The sequence below is a fragment of the Heteronotia binoei genome, chromosome 4 (assembly GCF_032191835.1).
Source record: "Heteronotia binoei isolate CCM8104 ecotype False Entrance Well chromosome 4, APGP_CSIRO_Hbin_v1, whole genome shotgun sequence".
In the NCBI taxonomy this organism is placed as follows: Eukaryota; Metazoa; Chordata; class Lepidosauria; order Squamata; family Gekkonidae; genus Heteronotia; species Heteronotia binoei.
This window is the reverse complement of record NC_083226.1, coordinates 169,072,793-169,096,837: the sequence shown is the minus strand read 5'-3', so window position 1 is coordinate 169,096,837 and position 24,045 is coordinate 169,072,793. Positions and strand designations below refer to the sequence as shown.

Sequence of the window (24,045 nt, the reverse complement as noted above, 5' to 3'; positions counted from 1 at the left end):
GGTAGTGCAGGGGCAGTCAAACATGCTTAATGTAAGAGCCACAGAGAATAAACATCAGATGTCTGGGAGCCGGAAGGCATGAACGTCAGGTGTTTGAGCGAGCCAGAAGCGGGGTTTTTTTCAGTAGCAGGAGCTCCTTTGCATATTAGGCCACACATCCCTGGTGTTGCCAATCCTCCAAGAGCCTGCAGTAGGCCCTGCACTAAGAGCTCTTGGGAGGACTGGCTACATCAGAGGGGTGTGGCCTAATATGCAAATGAGCTCCTGCTACAAAAAAAAGCCCTGGCCAGAAGACATGAAAGTCGAATGGATGCATGATGGATGGTAGATGGAGGATGGATGGTAGATGGATGGATGATGGAGGATGGATGGATGGATGGTAGATGGATGGATGATGGATGGATGGTAGATGGATGAATGATGGAGGATGGATGGATGGATGATGGATGGAGGATGGATGGATGGTAGATGGATGGATGATGGAGGATGGATGGTAGATGGATAGAGGATGGATGGATGATGGATGGAGGATGGATGGATGATGGATGGAGGATGGATGGTAGATGGATGGATGATGGATGGATGATGGATGGTAGATGGATGATGGATGGATGGCGGATGGATGGTAGATGGAGGATGGATGGATGGTAGATGGATGGATGATAAATGGTAGATGGATGGATGATGGAGGATGGATGATGGAGGATGGATGGTAGATGGATGGATGGTGGATGGATGATGGAGGATGGATGGTAGATGGATGGATGATGGAGGATGGATGGTAGATGGATGGATGATGGATGGTAGATGGAGGATGGATGATGGATAGATGGTAGATGGATGGAGGATGGATGGATGGTAGATGGATGGATGGTAGATAGATGGATGATGGATAGATGGATGGATGATAGATGGATGGATGATGGATGGTAGATGGATGATGGATGGATGATGGATGGAGGATGGATGGAGGATGGATGGAGGATGGATGGATGGATGGTAGATGGAGGATGGATGAATGATGGATAGATAGATGATAGATGATGGATGGATGGGATGAGAGAGAGATAGGATGAGAGAGAGGGAGAGGGAGAGACCACCTTTTAACTTTAAATGGATTCTCCAAGCCACCAGCTTGGATTTAAAGAAACAAACACCTTCTCCAAGCTGGCTGCCTTAGCCATGGGGACTTCAAGAGCCACACCATGTGTGTGAAAGAGCCACATGTGGTTCCCAAGCTGCAGTTTGGCCACTCCTAGGCTAGCCTGTCCAGGTCAGGCAAGAAAGTGTTATAATGACAATAAAAACAAGGGAGAATCACGTGCCACACCCTGGGGCTAAAGGTGGATTAAATAGCCTGCTCAACCACAAGCATGGAGCTTATGCACAGCTCCAGTTGGAGATCTCTTTGATGATGATGTTCGATTTATATCCCGCCCTCCACTCCGAATCTCAGAGCGGCTCACAATCTCCTTTATCTTCCTCCCCCACAACAGACACCCTTTGAGGTGGGTGGGGCTGAGAGAGCTCTCCCAGAAGCTGCCCTTTCAAGGACAACTCCTACAAGAGCCATGGCTGACCCAAGACCATTCCAGCAGCTGCAAGGGGAGGAGTAGGGAAATCAAACCCGGTTCTCCCAGATAAGAGTCTGCACACTTAACCATGACACCAAACTGGCTCTCTTTGCATCTGACAGCCTTCGCAACGCCGGGAAAGTGTTCTTCTCTGTACCACATTTAAGCCGTTTTATGCGTCTTCCGTCTGTACTGCATTCCGGCGTGTGCCTGCCATGAAATATGGATTTCATTTGCTTCCCCCCTCATCCCCATTTAGTCTGTAATGTGTTTTTGTTTTAAAAATAAATCCCCGTCCTGAATTTCCATAACCACAGGCTATCCCCCGCTTTTATTTTCTGCAATTCAATTTAAATACCAAGAGAAGAGGGTTGCCAAGTATACCAAAACTAATAATTCACAGTCAAAGGTGGGGGCGGGGGGAGAGAGCTTTGATATATGGAAGCCGTCGATCCAGGCCAGAAACCACAGTAGCCTCCAGTAGTTTCAAAAAGCACCTTCGAAATATAACACAATAATTTCCTGTCTACTTCCTTCCTTTCAAGTCCAAGAGACCCGTTGTTTTTTTGTGAACAGTAGAAAGAAAAAAGATTCTGGTTTTGATCAGCACCTAAGTATGCATTTCTTGCCTGCCTAAAGCTCCACCCACTTTAAAAACATTTAACCCCCCCGCCTCCACTCCTTTCCTGCCTCTCCTTAGCAGAATGTACAAAACGGCCGGTAACAGCAAAACTTAACGTGCCGCAATTGACCAGCATGTCCTAAGAGATTGTTGCAAACCTTGGGAGGCTGCCTGCTGCATATCTGCATGATTCACTGCTCCCAACAGGACCAGCCGTTTTGTTACAAAGACTCCGCCAAATGAATCACAGAATCATAGCGTTGGAAGGACCTCCAGGGTCATCTAGTCCAACCCCCTGCACAATGCAGGAAACCCACCGATACCTACCCCAAATTCACAGGATCTTCATCGCTGTCAAGTGGCCATCTAGCCTCTGTTGAAAAACCTCCAAGGAAGGAGAGCCCACCACCTCCCGAGGAAGCCTGTTCCACTGAGGAACCGCTCTAACGGTCAGGAAGTTCTTCCTAATGTTGAGCTGGAAACTCTTTTGATTTAATTTCAACCCATTGGTTCTGGTCCTGCCTTCCGGGGCCACAGAAAACAATTCCACACCCTCCTGTATATGACAGCCCGTCAATGTGGACCCTTCTGCTACTCTTCTGCATCTGGCACAAGCATTCCCGCAGCAGAGATGAGTCACCCTTTTAGAACCGCATTTGCTTGTCAGTCAGGTGTTTCCTTTGCAGACAGGTTGTAAGTTCAGGCATCGGCCGGTTCTAGTCCAAGACATTTCTCCGCCTAAGAACCTGGAAGACTGTTCGCCTGACGGAGGAGACAATGCCAGATGAGTCTCACCAAGGCTGCTGCCTCATCCCTACATCCGTATCACCCCTTCATGCACCCAGAGCTGAGGTATCCCAGGATGCACTGAGGCTGTTGTCGGGGGCAAAAGGAGCAAGATCGATAGCCCCAAGCTGGCAACCAGTTTGGTGTAGCGCAGGGGTGACGAAACCGGCTTGGGAACTACATGCGGCTCTTTCACACAGTGTGGCTCTCAAAACCTCCACTGCCCCATCGGCTGGTTTGGAGTTGTATAATTACTTCATTATATATTACAATGTAATAATAAGACTTTGGATTTATATCCTGTCCTTCACTTTGAATTTCAGAGTCTCAGAGTGGCTCACAATCTCTTTTACCTTCCTCTCCCACGACAGACACCCTGTGAGGTAGATGGGGCTGAGAGAGCTCTCCCAGAAGCTGCCCTTTCAAGGACAGCTCTGCAAGAGCGACGGCTGACCCCCAAGACCATCCCAGCAGCTGCAAGTGGAGGAGTGGGGAAATCAAGCCCAGTTCTCCCAGATAAGATTCCGCACACTTCACCACCACGCCAAAGTAACAGAAATAAAATGCACAATTGTATCATTCCGAAACCATCGTTCCCACCCCACCCACCACCCACCCCGGTCTGTGGAAGAACTGTCTTCCCACAAAACCAAACCCTGGTGCCAAAAAAGGTTGAGGACCACTGATTTAGCTGACGGACAGAGATCATCTGCTTGTTGCGATGACAACTAAGGCAACCTCATATTCATTTAGATACCACGATGCTTTCTTTATAGCTCTTTTAACAAAATCACAGCAACCACGAAAAGTTTAGAGTTCTGCAGTGCAATCATGAAAATCCTGCAGGCATTAAGATATAAAACCCCGAGGGCTAAAAAATAAGCCTGGCTCCTAAAGGCCAAGGACGTTTTATCATGCCTGCACAGAGCAATGAAAAAGCCCAATGAAAAAACCCCTGAATGGCAGACACCGCCCCCCCCCCACTTACTCTGTAACACAGCCCTTTCCCTCCCCACCATTTCCAAAGAGTTTTGCCCTTGCTGGGCCATGGGTGGGCCACAACAAAGAAAGAAAGTGTAAAATACAATTCTGACTTCATAACAAATCTGACTTCATAACTTATTATTCGTAACAAGTCTCAAAATACAAATAGAATATCACCAGCACACATCATCCGAGTCATACACCAAGCTAAAACCTCATAAGTTCCACAAGGCTCCTACTGTCCTTAAGTGGCACAAAGCCACGATATTATATTCAATAATACAAAGTTTGAAGAAAGGGTCCAACGGAGAACCGGTCCGCTTTGCAAGCCGTTTTGAATCGCGAATCCTTCTTCTAGGGACCAATTTTGTGAACGTTGAACCATTTTCCCGGTCCAGTAGTGCCAAAAACATTCAGTCATCAACTGTGCCAGTCCTAGCTTTCTCCAATTTTCACGCAGAATAGCGGGAACGCCGTAGCGGATGCAATCCTTGTCAGCAATGCAGGCGTCCCGTTTTTTTTTTCTCAAACATTGCAGAATATAATATTGTGGCTTTAAGCCACATAAGGACAGTAGGAGCCTTGTGGAACTTATGAGGTTTTAACTCAGATGATGTGCGCTGGTGATATTCTTTTTGTATTTGGAGACTTACGATTCATAACAAGTCAGAATGGTGTTTTACACGGAGAGTTTTTTCTTCGTTGCGGCTGAGTTTCTCCTCCGTGGTCCCGCCAACGTTGTGGGGCCATGGGGAGGGGGGGGGGAGAGGCAGAATGGCTGTTGAAGAAACTGATCCGCGGTTCTTTGCAGATGGTTCTTGCCCTCTGGAACCAGGTACGCTCGCAGCCGCCTTCTTCACCCGTCCCTGAGTCGGCGTGTCCCTGAAGGCAGCGGCTGGCTTCGCCGTTCAAACAAATTCACGGAGAGAATTAAAACTTTTTTTTATTAGTGTATTCACATAATTAGGCAATTGCAACACGCATGAAAAGCTTATTTCTTAGGTTCACGAGTTCTACCAATACAATAGGCTACTGGTAAAACTAGCACAAAAATTGGTAACCGCTTAGCTGATCCTTTTACTTGCCTGACCCCCCCCCTTTTTTTTAACCACCTCCCCACCCACCCAACACTCCCACGCTTGATTTTTGGTATTGCTCCTATGCCGTATTAATTAATGGCATAATTCAGCCCCCCCCCCCCCATCATCACTGCCCTCTGTTCAGTCAGTCGATTACAAAGGTTTTTAACACTGGCCACGTTTGTTCTCGAAGCTGAAGTTGGCGCCAGGGTGCACTTACAAAGCACAGCCCCGGTGCAAATGGAACGATTCGGGAAAGGGGACTTCGGGACGGGGCGGGAAGGAGAGGGCAAGGAAACAGACAAAAGGCAATCCCGCTACTGCCACGACGACGAGAATGACAGACAGCTAGATCACAAGATTGTTAGTAAGATGTATACTTTTTTTCAAGTCAGAAAAAAAAAACCCCTTCTATACAGTTTTCCCAACCCTCACCCAACCCAGTCTTAATCCGTAGGATATAATTCAAAATATTTCTTAAAGTAAGGTTCAGATGCGGTGTCCTCGGGATCACAATAACGTGCACTACGGAGTAAAAGTTCTGAGTCCGGTGGCACCTTTTAAGATCGCCAGAGTTTAATTCTGGGCATAAACCTTTGTGGGCATCTTAGCTGAAGGCTGCAGGCGCACAAAAGCTTATAAGAAGACGAACGCAGATCCACACCCCGCCCTTCTTCCTGAATCAGAGACTCAGAGCGGCTTACAATCTCCTATATTTTTCTCCCCCACAATAAGACACCCTGTGAGATAGGTGGGGGTGAGAGAGCTCTGACAGAAGCTGCCCTTTCAAGGAGAGCTCCGCAAGAGCTATGGCTGACCCAAGGCCATTCCAGCAGGTGCGAGTGGAGGAGTGGGGGAACCAAACCCGGTTCTCCCAGATAAGAGTCCGCGCGCTTCACCACCACACCAAACTGGCTCTCGGAATTATTAAATACCCAGAATTATTAACCTTTGGTGGTCTTGAAAGGTGTCGCTGGACTTGAACTTTGTTCTGCTGCTTCGGATCGACACGGCGACCCGCCTGAATCTATGTACTGCGGAGGCCTCCTTTCTGCCGGGCACACCCGGCCTTCCGACTACTTCTGCGAGATCCAGACCCACAGCGACGGGCGTTCGCAAAAAACGTATCGCTGGGATCTGAACGGCCCGATAAAACTCTTCACTGTCAAGTCGTATCTTTGCATCCCTGGGGGAAGCAGGACTTTGTGGCACAGGAGGGACAGACGGGGGTGGGTCCAGGTCTCAATCACAAGATGGCTGTTTTGCCTTGAAGCCCGCAAGGGAAGGGGGAGGCTGAGAGAAGGCGGAAGCACTTGACTGTTTCGGGCTCTCGTTCGGATTCAGCGCCATCTGCTGGACGCTTGGAATCTTGCTACCAAAGTTAGGGCCAGTTGGGGGGGGGGGAGCTGCAGCCTGCCAATCAGATTTGAAGATAAAGCAACCTGACAGTCTTAATTGGGGGCGGCGGGGAGGTCACTGTGATGGAACGGAGTCCAGTGGACTTCTGAAATACCATCTACCGATCCATACTGGACTGACGGCTGAAGGCTTACATCGTGAAAAACAGAAACCGCGCATACAGTCCTTTTCGTTCAGACGGGTGCTCCTCAGAAAGTATGCTCATCTGGGAAAAGGGATCCACGGATCTGCAACGCACGTGTTTCTTCTCTGAGAAGAGGCGCAAGGCGGTGGAGCTGCTCGGGGGGGATCGCTCAGGGATGCGCACAGGCGTGCCAGCCCTTTCAGTGGCACGTCAAAAGGACTGGCGCCAAGCCATGGGAGAGTGCTCCCTTCCCCCAGTCAACTGTGGCCATCCATTACCCTGGTACGGATAATGACTAGGGCTAGGCTGAATTCTCCAAAACCGAGATTCAAAGACTGCACACCAAAACGAGAGTCAAGGTGGAACTCTGGTCAGCCTTCAAAATTACCCTAGTGCCGACCCCTTAATCCTGGTTGACTGTAAGTAGTGAAGGAAGAGGGTCAGGAGATCCTTTAAAGGCTCACCCCCTCCCCCAATCAGCAGTGGCGGCAGTGACGAGCTCCTCCACTTGGAGAGGAGGCAAGCTCCTGGCCCCTTCTGGGTGAGCCTTTAAAGAGCCCTGGAGGCACTTTCCCTAGCCTTAACAATGTAAAAACGGAGGGAGGAGGAGCTACGGGTGGGGGGGCGGAGTGAGGCTGCGCGGTGCCACGGGGGGGGGGGGGCGCAGAGGCTGCGCAGCCTGGTTGCTGACAGGTCACAGACCGGTACCGGTCCAGGGGGTTGGCACACCCCTGCTGTAGAAGAAGAGTTGACAAACAGCTGGTTTTTATACCCGTCTTTTCTCTACCCTAAGGAGTCTCGAAGCGGCTCACACTCTCCTTTCCCTTCTTCTCTCCACGACGGGCATCTTTGTGAGGTAGGTGGGGAACCAAAGCCGGTTTTCTGGATTTCTTAACCGTTGCACCATGCTGCAATCCAGGGGCAGCCACACTTCCTGGATGCAAGAGCCACATAAACAAATGCCAGATGTTTAGAGAGCCGCAAGGGAGTGAAAGAGGGAGGAAAGTAGGTGGGGGATGGATGGATGGATGGAGAGAGGATAGAGATAGCGAGCGAGAGAGATAGCGAGTGAGAGATAGCGAGCGAGAGCGCGAGCGAGAGAAAGAGAGAGAGAGAGAGAGATAGATAGATAGATGATAGATAGATGATAGAGAGATGATAGATAGATGATAGACAGACAGACAGACGGAAGAAAGTGACTGTAACTTTGAATGCCTTCTCCAAACTGCTGGCTGGCTGGCTTCGCTTGGAGAAAGTGATTTAATGAGAGAAGCGCCTTCTCCAAGCCAGCCAGTGGGGCAGTGGGGGCTCCAAGAACCACGCAAGGTGTGTGAAGGAGCCACTGTTAAGCCACCCCTGCTGCAGTCTTATCTAATCTCCTAGTCACAGTTAAAGCCAGCGCAGTGTCGCGGTTAAAAGCAGCAGATCCAGTTCTGATTCCCCACTCCCTCCACGTGCAGCCAGCTGGATGACCTTGGGCCAGCCCCCGTTTTCTCAGAGCTCTCTCAGCCCCACCTACCTCACCGGGTGTCTGCTGCGGGGAGAGGAAGGGAAGGAGATTGCCAGCCGCTCTGAGACTCCTTTGGGTGGAGAAAAGCAGTGTTTAAAAACAGCAGCTCTTCTTCTTCAGGAGGCCAAACAATACAGTCCACACGAGAGCCTCTCAGGAGTGCCGCCCCCTTGAATTCTCCAACAGAAAGGTGCCAAGCAGCCTGTGGGGCCATCAGTGCCAAGCCCCCATTGCCAGCAACAGATGCATCGCCCTAGACGGGCAGAGGGAGAAGCCGTTTTCTAAACATGACGCAGCGTGGTGGGGGAGAGAAGCGGTGCAAACACACGTTCAGGGGCCCATGAAACCACGTGCGGCAGCAAAGATTTCAAGGCGATCAAACCCAAGGATCGTTTCCTCTCCAAAGACGGGGTTTTAAGGCAGCAGCTATAGAAGTGGGGAAGCAGGAGGGGGGGGGGGTGGAGTTCTGCAATGAAAGCCTATTATAGAGCAGCTGAAAGCCTGCATATATATATATATATATATTTATATATAAAAATATAAAAAAATATGGAGAAGGAAGGACCTGGGCTTTTTACGAGATGTATACTTGAGTCAAGAGAGGCGAGCTTTAAACGTCTATCAAAAAGGAATCGAAACCAAAGACAGCGAGATGCTGCCCTGCGGGGGGGGGGGGGGGGGAGGGTCTTCATGAGGCATTAAGCAAAACCGTCCACGTTATTGGTAAACCCTCAGGACACTCGCATTTATATATACCCAATAAAAACACCATTAAAGTCTTTTAAAATGTCCCTCCCTCCTTCAGAAGGCGGCGTTTCTATACACTAACGGTTTTTTTTATCTAGTTATCAGAGTATAGGAAACAGAAGTCACAAGGTGCTTTAAAATTTATCAGACCCTCAAGTGCTTTTCTTCCCTCCCCCCCCCCCCCCGGCTCTCTCTCTTCTCTCTCTCTTTCTCTCCCTCCCCTCTCTTTCTCTCTCCCCCTCTGAACTTTTCTTTTTCTTTTTGGATAGGAAACAGTTCATGGAGACCACACACAGTTACTATGACAGACGAGCTGTTGGGTTAAGTCTGTTGACGGGGGGCCTTGGTATCTGAAGGCCGCCGGTGACGAAGGGGAGGAGCTTTAGGACATGCTGGAACAGCGCACTGAAGGGGAGCCCATCTGAGTCAATACTTTATCCAGCCATTGGAGAGGCCCGTTCAGGTGAAGTTCGATCCAGCATGGAGTGCTCGTTACTGTTTGCCGCCTGGAGGAGGGGGGGACAGGAAGAAAAAGGCGTTGTGACGTCAGCGGTCGCCGGGCGGAAGAAGAAAGAAGACTGCAGATTTATACCCCACCCGTCAGAGACTCAGAGCGGTTTACAATCTCCTGTATCTTCTTCCCCCCCGCAATAGACCCTGAATCTCAAGAGTGGTTACAATCTCCTTTACCTTTCCCCCGCCCCACACACAATAAACACCCTGTGAGGTGGGTGGAGCTGAGAGGGCTGTCACAGCAGCTGCCCTTTCAAGGACAACCCCTGCGATAGCGATGGCTGACCCAAGGCCATTCCAGCAGCTGCAAGTGGAGGAGTGGGGAATCAAACCTGGTTCTCCCAGATAAGAGAGCTATGGCTGACCCAAGGCCATTCCAGCAGGTGCAAGCGGAGGAGTGGGAAATCAAACCCAGTTCTCCCAGATAAGAATCCGCACACTTAACCACTACACCAAACTGGCTCTCAAAGAAAGCAACTTCAACTTTAAATGCATTCTCCAGCTGGCTTGGCTTTGAGAAGCGATTTAAAGAGACATATGCCTTCTCCAACAGGGCAGTGGGGGCATGGAGAGCCACACAATATGTGTGAAAGAGCCACACGTGGCTCCCGAGCCACCCCTGGTCAAAATGCTGCTTGTTCATAGTCGGAAGAGCGGTGGCTTTTCTACAATGCTTGTTGGTTTCTCAAAAACATCTTGTTAGCCACTGTAGAAAATGGAATGCTGAAGCTATGTGGATGCCAAGGTCAGAGTTTACCTAAAGCGCTAAAAAAAACCTTGGACCAGTCTTGGCTGGGCCACGATACTAAATAAATTTAGACTTGTGGATCACCAGGAGAGCCAGTTTGGTCTAGTGGTGAAGTGTGCGGACTCTTATCTGGGAGAACCGGGTTTGATTCCCCACTCCTCCACTTGCACCTGCTGGAATGGCCTTGGGTCAGCCATAGCTCTGGCAGAGGTTGTCCTTGAAAGGGCAGCTGCTGTGAGAGCCCTCTCCAGCCCCGCCCACCTCACAGGGTGTCTGTTGTGGGGGAGGAAGGTGAAGGAGATTGTGAGCCGCTCTGAGACTCTTCGGAGTGGAGGGCGGGATATAAATCCAATATCTTCATCTACCTCACAGGGTGTCTGTTGTGGGAGAGGAAGAAAAAGGAGATTCTGAGCTGCTCTGAGACTCTTCGGAGTGGAGGGCGGGATATAAATCCAATATCTTCATCTACCTCACAGGGTGTCTGTTGTGGGGGAGGAAGGTAATGGAGATTGTGAGCCGCTCTGAGACTCTTCAGAGTGGAGGGTGGGATATAAAACCAATATCTTCATCTACCTCACAGGGTGTCTGTTGTGGGGGAGGAAGGGAAAGGAGATTGTGAGCCGCTCTGAGACTCTTCGGAGTGGAGGGCGGGATATAAATCCAATATCATCTTCTTTTTCTTCACCACACTGAAGAGACTGAGAACCACTCTAGTAGAAAACATGAATGTTTAATGCTCAAGGCTATACTGGATAGCTCTGGAGTTCTATTAATATTTTCCAAACTTCTTACCCACAAGAAGTAAATAGTAAGATTAACCCCAAGCCTCATTTTGGGCAGGAGCTCACAGGAGCAGAGCTCCAGAACCTCTAAATTTTATTCCACTTTATTACCCCCCCCTCAAAAAAAATACTGGGCTCCATTGTTCAAACCCCTGTGAGAATTTTGCTGCACTCTTAAGATTTGACAAACTTTCTCTAATATTCCCCCCACACACAAAAAATGGGACAATAACCAAAATATGTAAAGCGGACAGATAGATATCTTCATCATGCCACTGTGACCACATAGGAGAAAGTAATTTTAAAAGTATGGTGGGAGCAATACCCCCTCTAAGCAGTGGAGTCTTGCGAGCAAAACTTCTGCTTCGTGAGTTACTGGCATTGAAGTTGTGAGCTACTGAGTAAATTAATTTGCTCTGGGTCATTTTTTTCTGAGCTAAGACAAAATTGTGTGAGCCGGAGGCTAAAAACCTGTGAGCTAACTCACACTCAGAGGGAACACTGGATGGGACTGAGGTTTTATGATGACCATTCTAATTCAAGAAGCATTTTAAAGTAGATGCTGAGCTGATATAATTTAATACACCTTCTGGTGATGTCAGGGGGTGTGTGGCATAGGCAAAGGAGTTGCACTAATGAACTCCGGCACCTCTTTTTCTACAAAAGGACCCCTAATTAACCCCATTATTCAAATCACAAACCATCTGCATCGTGACAGGGCGAAGGGAAAATGCACTTCTAACTCCAAAGGCAAAGAAGAAGACGACTGCAGATTGCAGAAGACGACTTCTCTCTGAATCAGAGTATCAGAGCGGCTTACAATCTCCTATATCTTCTCCCCCCACAGCAGACACCGGTGGTTTTAGGCAGTCAATAAGCAGTACCCTAATTCTAGCCCAAGGTGGTAGGTGGGTTTTTTGAACATACGAAGCTGCCTTATACTGAATCAGACCTTTGGTCCATCAAAGTCAGTATTGTCTTCTCAGCCTGGCAGCGGCTCTCCAGGGTCTCAAGCTGAGGTTTTTCACACCTATTTGCCTGGACCCTTTTTAGTTGGAGATGCCGGAGATTGAACCTGGGACCTTCTGCTTCCCAAGCAGATGCTCTACCACTGAGCCACCGTCCCTCCCAACTTTTGATGACGATACTGGATTTACATCCCGCCCTATACTCTGAATCTCAGAGTGGTCACAATCTCTTTTACCTTCCCCTCCGCCCACAACAGACACCCTGTGAGGTGGGTGGGGCTGGAGAGGGCTCTCACTACAGCTGCCCTTTCAAGGACAACCTCTGCCAGAGCTATGGCTGCCCCAAGGCCATTCCAGCAGTTGCAAATGGAGGAGTGGGGAATCAAACCCGGTTCTCCCAGATAAGAGTCCGTGCCACTACACCAAACCGGCTCTCAACACACAAAGGGGAAAGCAGACCACCTGGTTGCTTCAAACTCACTGCTGACCAACGGCCCACGGAGGAAGCCCAACTTTCAAATCTTCCATCTGCCTTACAGGGGTAGAGAAAACCGGTCAGCAGAAAAGAGGCTTCTTCCCAGATCTACACAATCTGCATTCCCCTGGAACATGTCAGAATGAGTCAGTGAAGGAAAGACTGACGGGGCGCACATAACTGTTGAAAGACAACGGTTCTTTATGGCAAGGGAGACGAGGAAAACTGGCCACGGTCCCTGTAACTTCGAGCTACTATCGAAGGGTTTCACAATAGCTTTTGTTTTTAATGTGATGACTCGTTCCAATCTGGTTCATCTGAAATGCAGAATAAAGAGGGGCTTATTCTGTTTACTGCCGCCACAGCTTCAGGTTTAAGGTTAAAGCGGACCACTCTTTCAGCTGAGGGGTGACATGATTGAAGTTTATTATGCATGGGAAGGTACAGAAAGAAGGATAGGGAAGGTAGAGAAAGAAGGACTTTTCTCCCTTTCTCACAATGCGAGAACTCGTGGATATTCAATGAAATTGCTGAGAGGTCAGGTTAGAATGGATAAAAGGAAGCCCTTCTTCACCCAAAGGGTGATTAATGTGTGGAATTCAGTGCCACAGGAGGTGGTGGCGGCTGCAAGCATAGACAGCTTCAAGAGGGGACTGGAGAAACCTATGGAGCAGAGGTCCATCAGTGACTACTAGCCACAGCGTACTGATGGAATTCTCTGCCTGGGGCAGTGATGCTCTGTATCCTTGATGCTTTGGGAGGGGGGGCAGTGTCCTGGCCCCACTGATGGACCTCCTGATGGTGCCTGTTTTTTTTGGCTGTGTGACAGTGCTGGACTGGATGGGCCATTGGCCTGATCCAACATGGTTTCTCTTATGTTCTTATGTGACACAGAGTGTTGGACTGGATGGGCCATTGGCCTCATCCAAGATGGCTTCTCTTATGTTCATCATAAGGGCTAGTAAACTGACTAAGGGGATAAGAACATAAGAGAAGCCATCTTGGATGAGGCCAATGGCCCATCCAGTCCAACACTGTCAACACTGGTGCTGGGGGGAAGGGGGAACAGTGAGAGGGCTTCTAGTGTCGTGGACCTCCTTATGGCGCCTGGGTTTTTTGGCCACTGTGTGACACACAGTGTTGGAGTGAATGGGTCACTGGTCTGATCCAACATAGCTTCTCTTATGTTTTTATTACTGATGGGTGACATGATAGAGGTTTATAGGATTATGCGTGGGATAGAGAAGGTAAAGAAAGAAGTACTTTTCTCCCTTTCTCATAATGCAAGAACTTGTGGGCATTCAATGAAATTGCTGAGCAGTCAGATTAGAAGGGATAAAGGAAAGTACTTCTTCACCCAAAGGGTGATTAACACGGGGAATTCACTGCCCCAGGAGGTGGTGGCGGCTGCAAGCATAGACAACTTCAAGAGGGGATTTGATAAGCATATGAAGAAGGGTCCATCAGTGGCTGTTAGCCACAGCGTATTGTTCGAACTCTCTTCTCTGGGGCAGCGCTGCTCTGTATCCTTGATGCTTTTTTTTGGGGGGGGGGGCAGTGTCCTGGCCCCACTTATGGACCTCCTGATGGTGCCTTGTTTTTTTGGCTGTGTGACACAGAGTGTTGGACTGGATGGGCCACTGGCCTCATCCAAGATGGCTTCTCTTAAGTTCAACATAAGGGCTAGTAAACTGACTAAGGGGATGGAATCCCCTTTGAAGAAAGGTTAAAGAGGTTAAGGCTCTTTAGTCTGGAGAAATGGAGACTGAGGGGGGACCCGATAGAGGCTCACAAAATTAGGCGTGGGACACAGAAGGCAGAGAAAGAAGTCATTTTCTCCCTTTCTCACGAGACAAGAACTCGTGGACAATCGATGAAATTAATGACCAGTAGGGGCTTAGAGCAGGTTAAAGTACTTTTTTCACCCAAAAAGTTATCAACACGTGGCGTTCACTGCTGCAGGGAGTGGTGATGGCTACAAACATAAGACAACTTCAAGTGGGGATTGGATAAACGTATGGAGCAGAGATTCATGAGTGGCTATAAGCCACATGGTATAGATGGAACAGTCTGTCTGGGACAGTGATGTTCTGTATTCTTGGTGCCTGAGGGGTCACAGTGGGAGAAAGGGCTTCTGAAGTTCTGGCTCTACTGGTGGATCTCCTGATGACACCTGGGGACACTGTGTGACACCGACTATCGGACTGGATGGGCCATTGGCCTGATGCAACATGGCTTCTCTTATGTTCTTATGTGACACCGACTTTCGGAATGGATGGGCCACTGGCCTGATCCAACAGGGCTTCTCTTATGTTCTTTTGTGACACAGAGTGTTGGACTGGATGGGCCATTGGCCTGATCCAACATGGCTTCTCTTATGTTCTTATGTGACACAGAGTGTCGGACGGGATGGGCCATTGGCCTGGTCCAACACGGCTTCTCTTATGTGACACAGAGTGTTGGACTGGAGGGGCCATTGGCCTGATCCAACATGGCTTCTCTTATGTTCTTATGTGACACAGAGTGTTAGACTGGATGGGCCATTGGCCTGATCCAACATGGCTTCTCTTAGGTTCTTATGTGACACCGACTGCCGGACTGGATGGGCCACTGGCCTGATCCAACAGGGCTTCTCTTAGGTTCTTAATTTTGTTGGATCTTTTTTTCTATTGCGTGTGCATGCTTTTTAAAATCCGTCTTAATGTTCTGACTGCTTGCTGTCTTGGGGATCCTCAGCTGGGTGGGAAAAGAGGCACAAAAGTGTTGTAAATAAACGAAGTGGCAAAGTCCCTCTGAATTCTTTTGACCATCTGGTCTGGCCTTGGCAGCGTCTGCAAAGGCTTATTGATAAGCAACTTTTTAATCTAGGTACGAGCAAGCAACTTCACTCTGCCAGCCCTGAGGAGGGGATTTTCCAAAAAGAACAGCAGGAAGGGGTGGGGGAAGAGAGAGAGACGGGCTTGCATCAAAAATCCCACACCTGCTGTCCTCGGGCAGTTGAAGAGCTGCTTATGCTTTCAAAAATCTGTTTACATATAATCAGGGGTGGAATTCTAGCAGGAGCTCCTTTGCATATTAGGCCACACACACCCCCGATGTAGCCAATCGTCCAAGAACTTACAAAAAAAGAGCCTTGTAAGCTCTTGGAGGATTGGCTACATGAGGGGGGTTTGGCCTAAAATGCAAAGGAGCTCCTGCTAGAATTCCACCCCTGCATATAACTCCAGAGAAGCAGTGCAGGAGGAGAGAAACAGGAAGGCTAAAGCATGCGCTGTTCCTGACAATCTCATCTTGTAGGACCCAAGACTTTCCTGGATGACAGTCTGAAAAACCTTTGCCGCACCCAATGTGTAGGGACTCGAGAGCAGTATGTAAAAAGCATGTTTTAACTACGCTACTCTGTTTAAGAATCCAGTAGCAAAATCAGATCAGTCAGTCCTAAGGGAAGTCAACCCTGACTGTTTCCTGGAAGGTCAGATGCTGAAGCTGAAGCTCAAATCCTTTGGCCACCAAATGAGAAGGGAGCACTACCCGGAGAAGTCCCTGATGCTGGGAAAGACAGAGGGCAAAAGAAGAAGGGGACGGCAAAAGAGGAGATGGCTGGACAGCGTTACTAGCATGAATTTGAGCAGACTTCGGAGGATGGTGGAAGACAGGAGGGCCTGGTGTGACTTGGTCCACGGGGCCGCAAAGAGTCAGACTCGACTGTGCGACTGAACAACAGAAAGCACCTGAGAGGCTAGCAACATTTGTGGCAGGGCACGAGCTTTTGGGAGTCACTGTTCACTTGTTCAGATTCAGCTATGCGGTGACTCACAAAAGCTCGTACCCTGCCACAAATTTTTTTTTTTAGTTTTTAGCATTCTACTGGATTTGCTCTTTTCTGTTGCTAAAGACAAACAAGGCTACCCATCTTGATGTACGCCCTGATTAGATTAGCCTAACAGTACATGGAAATGCTAGGACCGCTCCTGAATTGCACAGGAACTTGGATCGCCGCACAGCTGTAGAATACAAGAGAAGGGCTATGTCTGCACACAGCTGGGACGCTGCCGCTATAGCAGCCGCTCACACTGCTTTGCCCACATAGGGAAACCCAGTGGGGCGTGATTTAGAATCACAGAATCCTAGAGACAGAGCTGGAAGGGACCTTCAGGGTCACCTAGTCCAGCCCCCTGCACAATGCAGGAAATTCACAAATACCTCCCCCCCACACACACACACAAACCAGAATACTGCAGAAGAAGAATGCAGATTTATACCCTGCCCTTCTCTCTGAATCAGAGACTCAGAGCGGCTTACAAACGCCTGTATCTTCTCCCCCCATAACGGACACCCTGTGAGGTGGGTGGGGCTGAGAGAGCTCTCACAGCAGCTGCCCTTTCAAGAAGAAGAAGATGATATTGGATTTATATCCCGCCCTCCACTTCGAAGAGTCTCAGAGCTGCTCACAATCTCCTTTCCCTTCCTCCCCCACAACAGACACCCTGCGAGGTAGATGAAGATACTGGATTTTTATCCCGCCCTCCACTCCGAAGAGTCTCAGAGCGGCTCACAATCTCCTTTCCCTTCCTCCCCCACAACAGACACCCTGTGAGGTAGATGAAGATACTGGATTTATATCCCGCCCTCCACTCCGAAGAGTCTCAGAGTGGCTCACAATCTCCTTTACCTTCCTCCCCCACAACAGACACCCTGTGAGGTAGATGAAGATATTGGATTTATATCTCACTCTCCACTCCGAAGAGTCTCAGAGCGGCTCACAATCTCCTTTCCCTTCCTCCCCCACAACAGACACCCTGTGAGGTAGATGAAGATACTGGGTTTATATCCCGCCCTCCACTCCGAAGAGTCTCAGAGTGGCTCACAATCTCCTTTCCCTTCCTCCCCCACAACAGACACCCTGTGAGGTAGATGAAGATATTGGATTTATATCCTGCCCTCCACTCCAAAGAGTCTCACAGTGGCTCACAATCTCCTTTCCCTTCCTCCCCCACAACAGACACCCTGTGAGGTGGGTGGGGCTGGAGAGGGCTCTCGCAGCAGCTGCCCTTTCAAGAACAACTCTTGCCAGAGCTATGGCTGACCCAAGGCCATTCCAGCAGCTGCAAGTGGAGGAGTGGGGAATCAAACTCGGTTCTCCCAGATAAGAGAGCTATGGCTAACCCAAGGCCACTGCAGCAGCTGCAAGTGGAGGAGTGGGGAATCAAACCAGGGACCCCTGTATTCTAGCAGTGACTTGCTAGAATACAAGGACAGCGCAACGTCTGACCGTGTGTGAATGGAGCCCTTCAAACACAAACCCGCCAAATGCACGTTCATACCTGTATTCAGCCCCCCATCCTTTGACAAAGCTCATCCTTATGGTGCACATTCGAGTGAGCTGATAAACTGCTTCGAATCCCTGATTCACAGACTGAGCCAGAAGAGCAGCAAATTCCTGGTTGTTAAAGATCTTCAGGTTGCAGCCTACCGAGAAAAAAGAAGCCAAACAAACCCAGCATGAGCAATGATCGCCACTACGTCAAGTCATTAATCTGTTAAAGGTTTCTTGTTTTAATTCTCCACGGGGGAGGCCTTATAAAGGCGAAATGGACCAAAGCAGTACGGCACAGGAAAACACTGCGTGGAACACACAAAGTTACATTGTTGTGTGCTGGCTGTACTTTACCTGGTGGGATTTTGCACACGGTTGCAGGATGCCACCCGTATCTCTGATTGCAATTGGGGCTCTGAACGAAGATTGCGCTGTCGCTTAGGCACTCGGCGAAAACTTCCCCACCAATGTAATACAAACGTACTCCCCTTCCTAGAAGAAAAGGACATGCCAGAGTTTTAAATTTAGCGCAGACTGAATCGAGTAAATAGTGATTTATTGCACTGCTCCCTTTGCAGCTCAAGAGGAGGAGGATACTGGATTTATATCCCATCCTACACTCTGAATCTCAGAGCCTCAAAGCGGTCACAATCTCCTTTACATCCCCCCACCCATCCACAACAGACACCCTTGTGAGGTGGGTGGGGCTGAGAGGGCTCTCACAGCAGCTGCCCTTTCAAGGACAACCTCTGCCACAGCTATGGCTGACCCAGGGGCATTCCAGCAGCTGCAAGTGGAGGAGTGAGGAATCAAACCCGGTTCTCCCAGATAAGAGAGCTATGGCTGACCCAAGGCCATTTCAGCAGCTGCAAGTGGAGGAGTGGAGAATCAAACCCGGTTCTCCCAGATAAGAGAGCTATGGCTGACCCAAGGCCATTCCAGCAGCTGCAAGTGGAGGAGTGGAGAATCAAACCTGGTTCTCCCAGATAAGAGAGCTATGGCTGACCCAGGGCCATTCCAGCAGCTGCAAGTGGAGGAGTGAGGAATCAAACCCGGTTCTCCCAGATAAGAGAGCTATGGCTGACCCAAGGCGATTCCAGCAGCTGCAAGTGGAGGAGTGGAGAATCAGATAAGAGTCCACGTACTTAACCACTACACCAAACTGGCTCTCTGTGGTGGTTGTTTAAAACAACAACAACAACACAAGACTCCCACATCTATAAAAACCAAGGGCCTGTTTTTCAACACATTAAAAACAAGCCTGAGAAGTCGGGGAATCTCTACCTATGTGCCGTCTTGTCATTTCAACGGTGGCGTTTCTGTTAACGTTGGAGAGCAAACCTAGGCAGAACCTTTCAGAGTTCGATGGGTCTGTAAAGCCGTCTACGGTAAGCGAAGGCTGTGAAGCGTGGAAGGTCTCCCCCACCCTCTGGTTCAATTCATAATACGCTATTGAGCACCAGAACGCAGGCTCTGAATAGGTAACCGGTTGAAGGTCTAGAGGGGGGAAAAACAGAATTTGTTAACACATGGCACACTTCTAAATCTTTGGCATGAACTAGTTGGTTACAGCTAATAGCCTGTGAACACCAATTACGATCCTGCCCTAAGTTCAATGATACCCCAAATGTTCTGCATATTACAGTTCTTCAACTGAGAGGTAAAGGAAACTGTCAAATGAAAAGATAATCAAAGATGTCAGATTCTGCACATCTGTTAACGATGATACTGGATTTATATCCTGCTCTCCACTCCAAATCTCCGAGTCTCAGAGCGGCTCACCATCTCCTTTATCTTCCTCCCCCACAACAAGCACCCTGTGAGGTAGGTGGGGCTGAGAGAGCTCTCGCAGATGCTGCACTTTCAAGGACAGCTCTGCCAGAGCTATGGCTGACCCAAGGCCATTCCAGTAGGTGCAAGTGGAGGAGTGGGGAATCAAACCCGGTTCTCCCAGATAAGAGTCCACACACTTAACCACTACACCAGACTGGCTCTGTTCTGCTTATGACAGTGCATCTTCCTGGTATAACCAATTTTCCGTATGCAGAAAGGACTCTCTGGCATCAGAGGAATACTCCTAGCACAGGAAGCTGTGGTGTGAATCCCGCTATCAGTGGAACAGGTGCACGGGACTGTCTGACAGTCTGCATTTTATAGTATTAACCCCCAGTGAATGAAGAGGAAAAACAACATCATAATTCTGTTTTTAAGGACTCATCCCTGAGTCATCCAGCTCTACTGCATTTCAAGCAAGTCTCTGGAGAGGTACCACAAACTAGGGAACAGGGCTTTTTTTGCAGCAGGAACTCCTTTGCATATTAGGCCACGCACCCGATGTAGCCAATCCTCCAAGAGCTCACAAGAGGCCCTGAAAGCTCTTGGGAGGATTGGCTACATCAGAGGGTGTGGCCTGATATGCGAAGGAGTTCCTGCTACAAAAAAAACCCTGCTAGGGAAGATATTTAGAAAACATTTGGGAGGAAGACCATCTTTTGGACGTAGAGCAGGTGTCCCTGGGTATGTGTGTGCAGGGGGGGGGGGAGTATTTTTGAAATTTCCTGCATTGTGCAGGGGGTTGGACTAGTTGGAGGTCCCTTCCCACTTGATGATTCTAAGATGGTACTGGCAATACATTCTCTCCCCAACAGCTCTGTTGGGCCTGCTGCTTCTTGTTCAGTGCAGCACCAACTCATACTCGTGCAAGATATGCTTCACAGGCCTCTGTTCGGTCTCTCCATCTTTCCAGTGACCAGAAGATCTGTGTCTCACCACTTTCAAGAAAGGCTGAAGGAGCTGGGCATATTTAACCTGGAGAGGAGGTGGCTGAGAGATGATAGGATCACCATCTTCAGGTGCTCGAAGGGCTGTCATGTAGAGGATGGTGCAGAATTGTTTTCTGTGGCCCCAGAAGGTCAGACCAGAACCAACGGGTTGAAATTCTATCAAAAGAGTTTCCAGCTCAACATCAGGAAGAAATTCCTGACAGAGCGGTTCCTCAGTGGAACAGGCTTCCTCAGGAGGTGGGGGGGGGGGGCTCTCCTTCCTTGGAGGTTTTTAAACAGAGGCTAGATGGCCATCTGGCAGCAATGCGGATCCTGTGAATTTAGGGGGAGGTGTTTGTGAGTTTCCTGCATTATGCAGGGGGTTGAGCTAGATGACCTTCCAACTCTATGATTCATTTAACGGCAGCACACGCACTAGCCAGCTCAAGGGTGCTCTTTTTAGAAACAGAATGAGTCAGCAATCAGAGCTTCATGCAAGCTATGTTCAGTGACCCAGATGCAGGGCCCTGCTTCAGTGCCAACCTGGTTACTAGGGAACCCAAGCGCTTTCCGCAGGCAACATGGCTGCTTGCATTTCACACACAACATACTGTTGGAAAGGACAGTTCAACATCAATCCAGGTAGGCAGCCAGGTTGGTCTGAAGCAGCAGAATAAGTTTTGAATCCAGTGGCAACTTCTAAGACCAACAAAAGTTTATTCAAGGAATGCATGCACGTGAAAGCTCATACCTTGAATAAACTCTGTTGGTCTGTTGTAGGGGAGGGACAGTAGCTCAGCGGTAGAGCATCTGCTTGGTAAACAGAAGGTCCCAGGTTCAGTCCCCGGCATCTCCAACTAAAAAGGGTCCAGGCAAGAAGACGTGAAAAACCTCAGCTGTTCAAGGGGAGGGACTGTGGCTCAGTGGTAGAGCATCTGCTTGATAAGCAGAAGGTCCCAGGTTCAATCCCCGGCATCTCCAACTAAAAAGGGTCCAGGCAAGAAGGCGTGAAAAACCTCAGCTTGAGACCTTGGAGAGCCGTTGCCAGTCTGAGTAGACAAGACTGACTGTGATGGACCGAGGGTCTGTTTCAGTAGAAGGCAGCTTCATGTGTTCAATATTGGAGGGACGGAGGCTCAGTGGTAGAGCATCTGCCTGGTAAGCAGAAGGTCCCAGGTTCAATCCCCGGCACCTTCAACTGAAAAAGGGTCCAGGCAAATAGATGTGAAAAACCTCAGCTTGAGACCTTGGAGAGCCGCTGCCAGTCTGAGTAGACAATACTGACTTCGATGGACCGAGGGACCGATGGACCGATTCAGTATAAGGCAGCTTCATATGTTCATATGTCTTAAACGTGCCACTGGTTTCAAAATAGGTTCACGCCCCTCTAAAAACAATAGCTTCCCCTCCCCCCTTTTCCCTTCATTTCCCCATATGGGTCAACCAGAAGTCGCCTCCAGCAATGACATGCCTGGTTTGTTTCACCCTGACCACAAATTCACAAGGAAAAAAATCAGTCTAAAATCTCTATATACAATATGTGAAGGAAGGCAGGAAGCACCCAAAACCCGTTTCAAGAGTGAAGATGATGATGACGATATTGGATTTATACCGCACCCTTCACTCTGAATCTCACAGTGACTCAAAATCTCCTTTACCTTCCTTCCCCCACAACAGACACCCTGCGAGCTAGGCGGGGTTGAGAGAGCTCTCCCAGAACTGCTCTTGAGCAGAACAGCATCGAGAGAACTTCCTGTTATCACTGTGGACAAAAACAACCAATCCCGCCAGTTTTATTATGCAGCTTCTCTCCCAGATCCAAGCAAGAGTCAAGTTGCACCTTTAAGATCAACAAAGTTTTATTCCGAACGTAAGCTTTCGTATGCTAGAAGCACACTTCATCAGACAAACGTATGAAACGGCAAGCAGCCCTAAATATTGAGAAAGCGGGCAGTGAGTTAGCATGCAGAGATGGAAACGTTTTCTAGCAGATTAAAAAGAGTTACAAGTTTGGGTCTAGTGTTTGTTAGTTTATGTGAACTGGGCTGAGACGACGACAATTAAGTTGGAATAGCAGACTGATGCCCACGTACTAAACCCCTTAAGCGCCCTGGGTGTGAATTGCAATAAATGAGAGTCTGTTGTAATGTTAAAAAGGTAAAGGTGGTTTCCGACTCTGGGGTGACGTCGCATCATGGACGTTTTCACGGCAGACTTTTGACGGGGTGGTTTGCCATTGCCTTCCCCAGTCATCTACGCTTCCCCATTTTACCGACCTCGGAAGGATGGAGGACTGAGTCAACCTCGAGCCAGCTACCTGAACCCAGCTTCCACCAGGATCGAACTCAGGTTATGAGCAGAGCTTAGGACTGCAGTACTGCCGCTTTACTACTCTGCGCCACGGGGTTCTTTGTAATGTTAGTTCTGGGTTAAAATGAGGGCACAGGTTTCTCAGGGGTTTGCTTTAAACATGTAACACAGACATAAACATAATCCGTCTTCCCTGAAGCCTGCTTTCTACACCCCAAGCTGCGTTTGCTTAAGCTCGGAGGGAACATGTTAGCCGCTTACCCAGGCTGTGATTGACAGGAGAAAGAGTACTGGGAGACAGCTCTGCTGGGGATCCTGCAAAAGAGTTAAGAGGCAGCGTCACTTCACGGCGGAATCCACTCCCCTGCCTCAGACTGCCAAAAAAAGAAAACGGGGGATTGGCCACATGCTAAGTTGTTTCTCTTGGATGCCACGCAGCCGTAATTTGAAGAGAGCTCAAGGTCGGTTCTTACTAACCCAGGCAATGTGGAAGATTTATCAGGAAGATATCCCCCCCCCCCCCCCCCAGCTACTGTCCGATTGGGTTGAGCGCACTTTGGAAGCTGACCCGAGCCTTGTTGTTTGCCTTAAAAAATGTCAACAATTGAACAATTGGCAGAAACCTTATCCCACGGGCAGATTGCTTTGTAGAAAGCTGTAGAAGCCCCTGGCTTTATAGGCCAGGAAGGAGAAGACTGGGAGGAAACAGGCAGCGCTTTCCTCGTCACGGATGGGAAACAGAACTACAGAATTTGCTCAAATAACCTGCTCGGGCTTACAACACACAATTCTACTACCTAGGACAAGGGTGGCCAAACTGTGTCTTGGGAGCCACATGTGGCTCTTTCACACATATTGTGTGGCTCTCAAAGCCCCCACCTCCCCATCGGCCAACTTGGAAAAGACATTTCTCTCTTTAAATCACTTTGCCAAGCCGAGCCAGCTGGTGGCTTGGGGAATGAATTTAAAGTTGCTTTCTTTCCACCTCCCTCTCCCTCCCCCATCTATTTGCTTTCCTCCCCCCCTTCCTCCCTTCTTTCAAGACTTGTGGCTCTCAAACACTTGATGCTCCGGTCTTGCAGCTGTCAAACATCTGACATTTATTCTATATGGCTCTTGGGTTAAGCAAGTTTGGCCACCCCTGACCTAGAAGAATCAAGGACAAGGTTATGAAGTCAGGGTGGAGAGAAATGCAGATACATAAACCCTTTTAGGAGACTTGAACCGCACCTTTTCCATCTCTCCTCATAATCCATCTTCCCTGAACCCTGCCTTCTACACCCCAAGCTGCGTTTGCTTAAGTTCGGAGGGAACATGTTAGCCGC

General features: G+C 49.1%; 1 protein-coding gene, 1 long non-coding RNA gene and 1 other non-coding gene across 5 annotated transcripts in view; 1 reads left to right on the top strand and 2 right to left on the bottom strand.

Annotated features, from left to right (window-relative positions):
- The window catches only part of LOC132569783 (uncharacterized), a 463,235-nt gene that overhangs the window by 130,675 nt on the left and 308,515 nt on the right, over positions 1–24,045 (bottom strand). The gene's annotated exons all lie outside the window — the stretch shown is intronic.
- The window catches only part of SMAD2 (SMAD family member 2), a 75,019-nt gene continuing 59,794 nt past the window's right edge, over positions 8,821–24,045 (bottom strand). For 2 of the 3 annotated variants that reach the window (XR_009555286.1, XR_009555287.1), the window contains 6 exons: positions 22,982–23,035; positions 18,933–19,145; positions 18,003–18,140; positions 17,656–17,800; positions 9,093–9,351; positions 8,821–9,038 (listed from right to left, as the gene is read on the bottom strand). Coding sequence is in view for 1 of the 3 variants with exons in the window: in XM_060236188.1 (XP_060092171.1) it covers positions 9,228–9,351; positions 17,656–17,800; positions 18,003–18,140; positions 18,933–19,145; positions 22,982–23,035 (674 nt within the window). In the remaining 2 variants the exon portion in view is untranslated. Of the gene's footprint in view, positions 9,352–17,655; positions 17,801–18,002; positions 18,141–18,932; positions 19,146–22,981; positions 23,036–24,045 lie in introns of all 3 variants that reach the window. The other variant, XM_060236188.1, reaches the window with a different exon arrangement.
- Positions 21,317–21,391, top strand: TRNAI-GAU (transfer RNA isoleucine (anticodon GAU)). The gene has a single exon. It is a non-coding gene; the product is annotated as a tRNA-Ile (tRNA).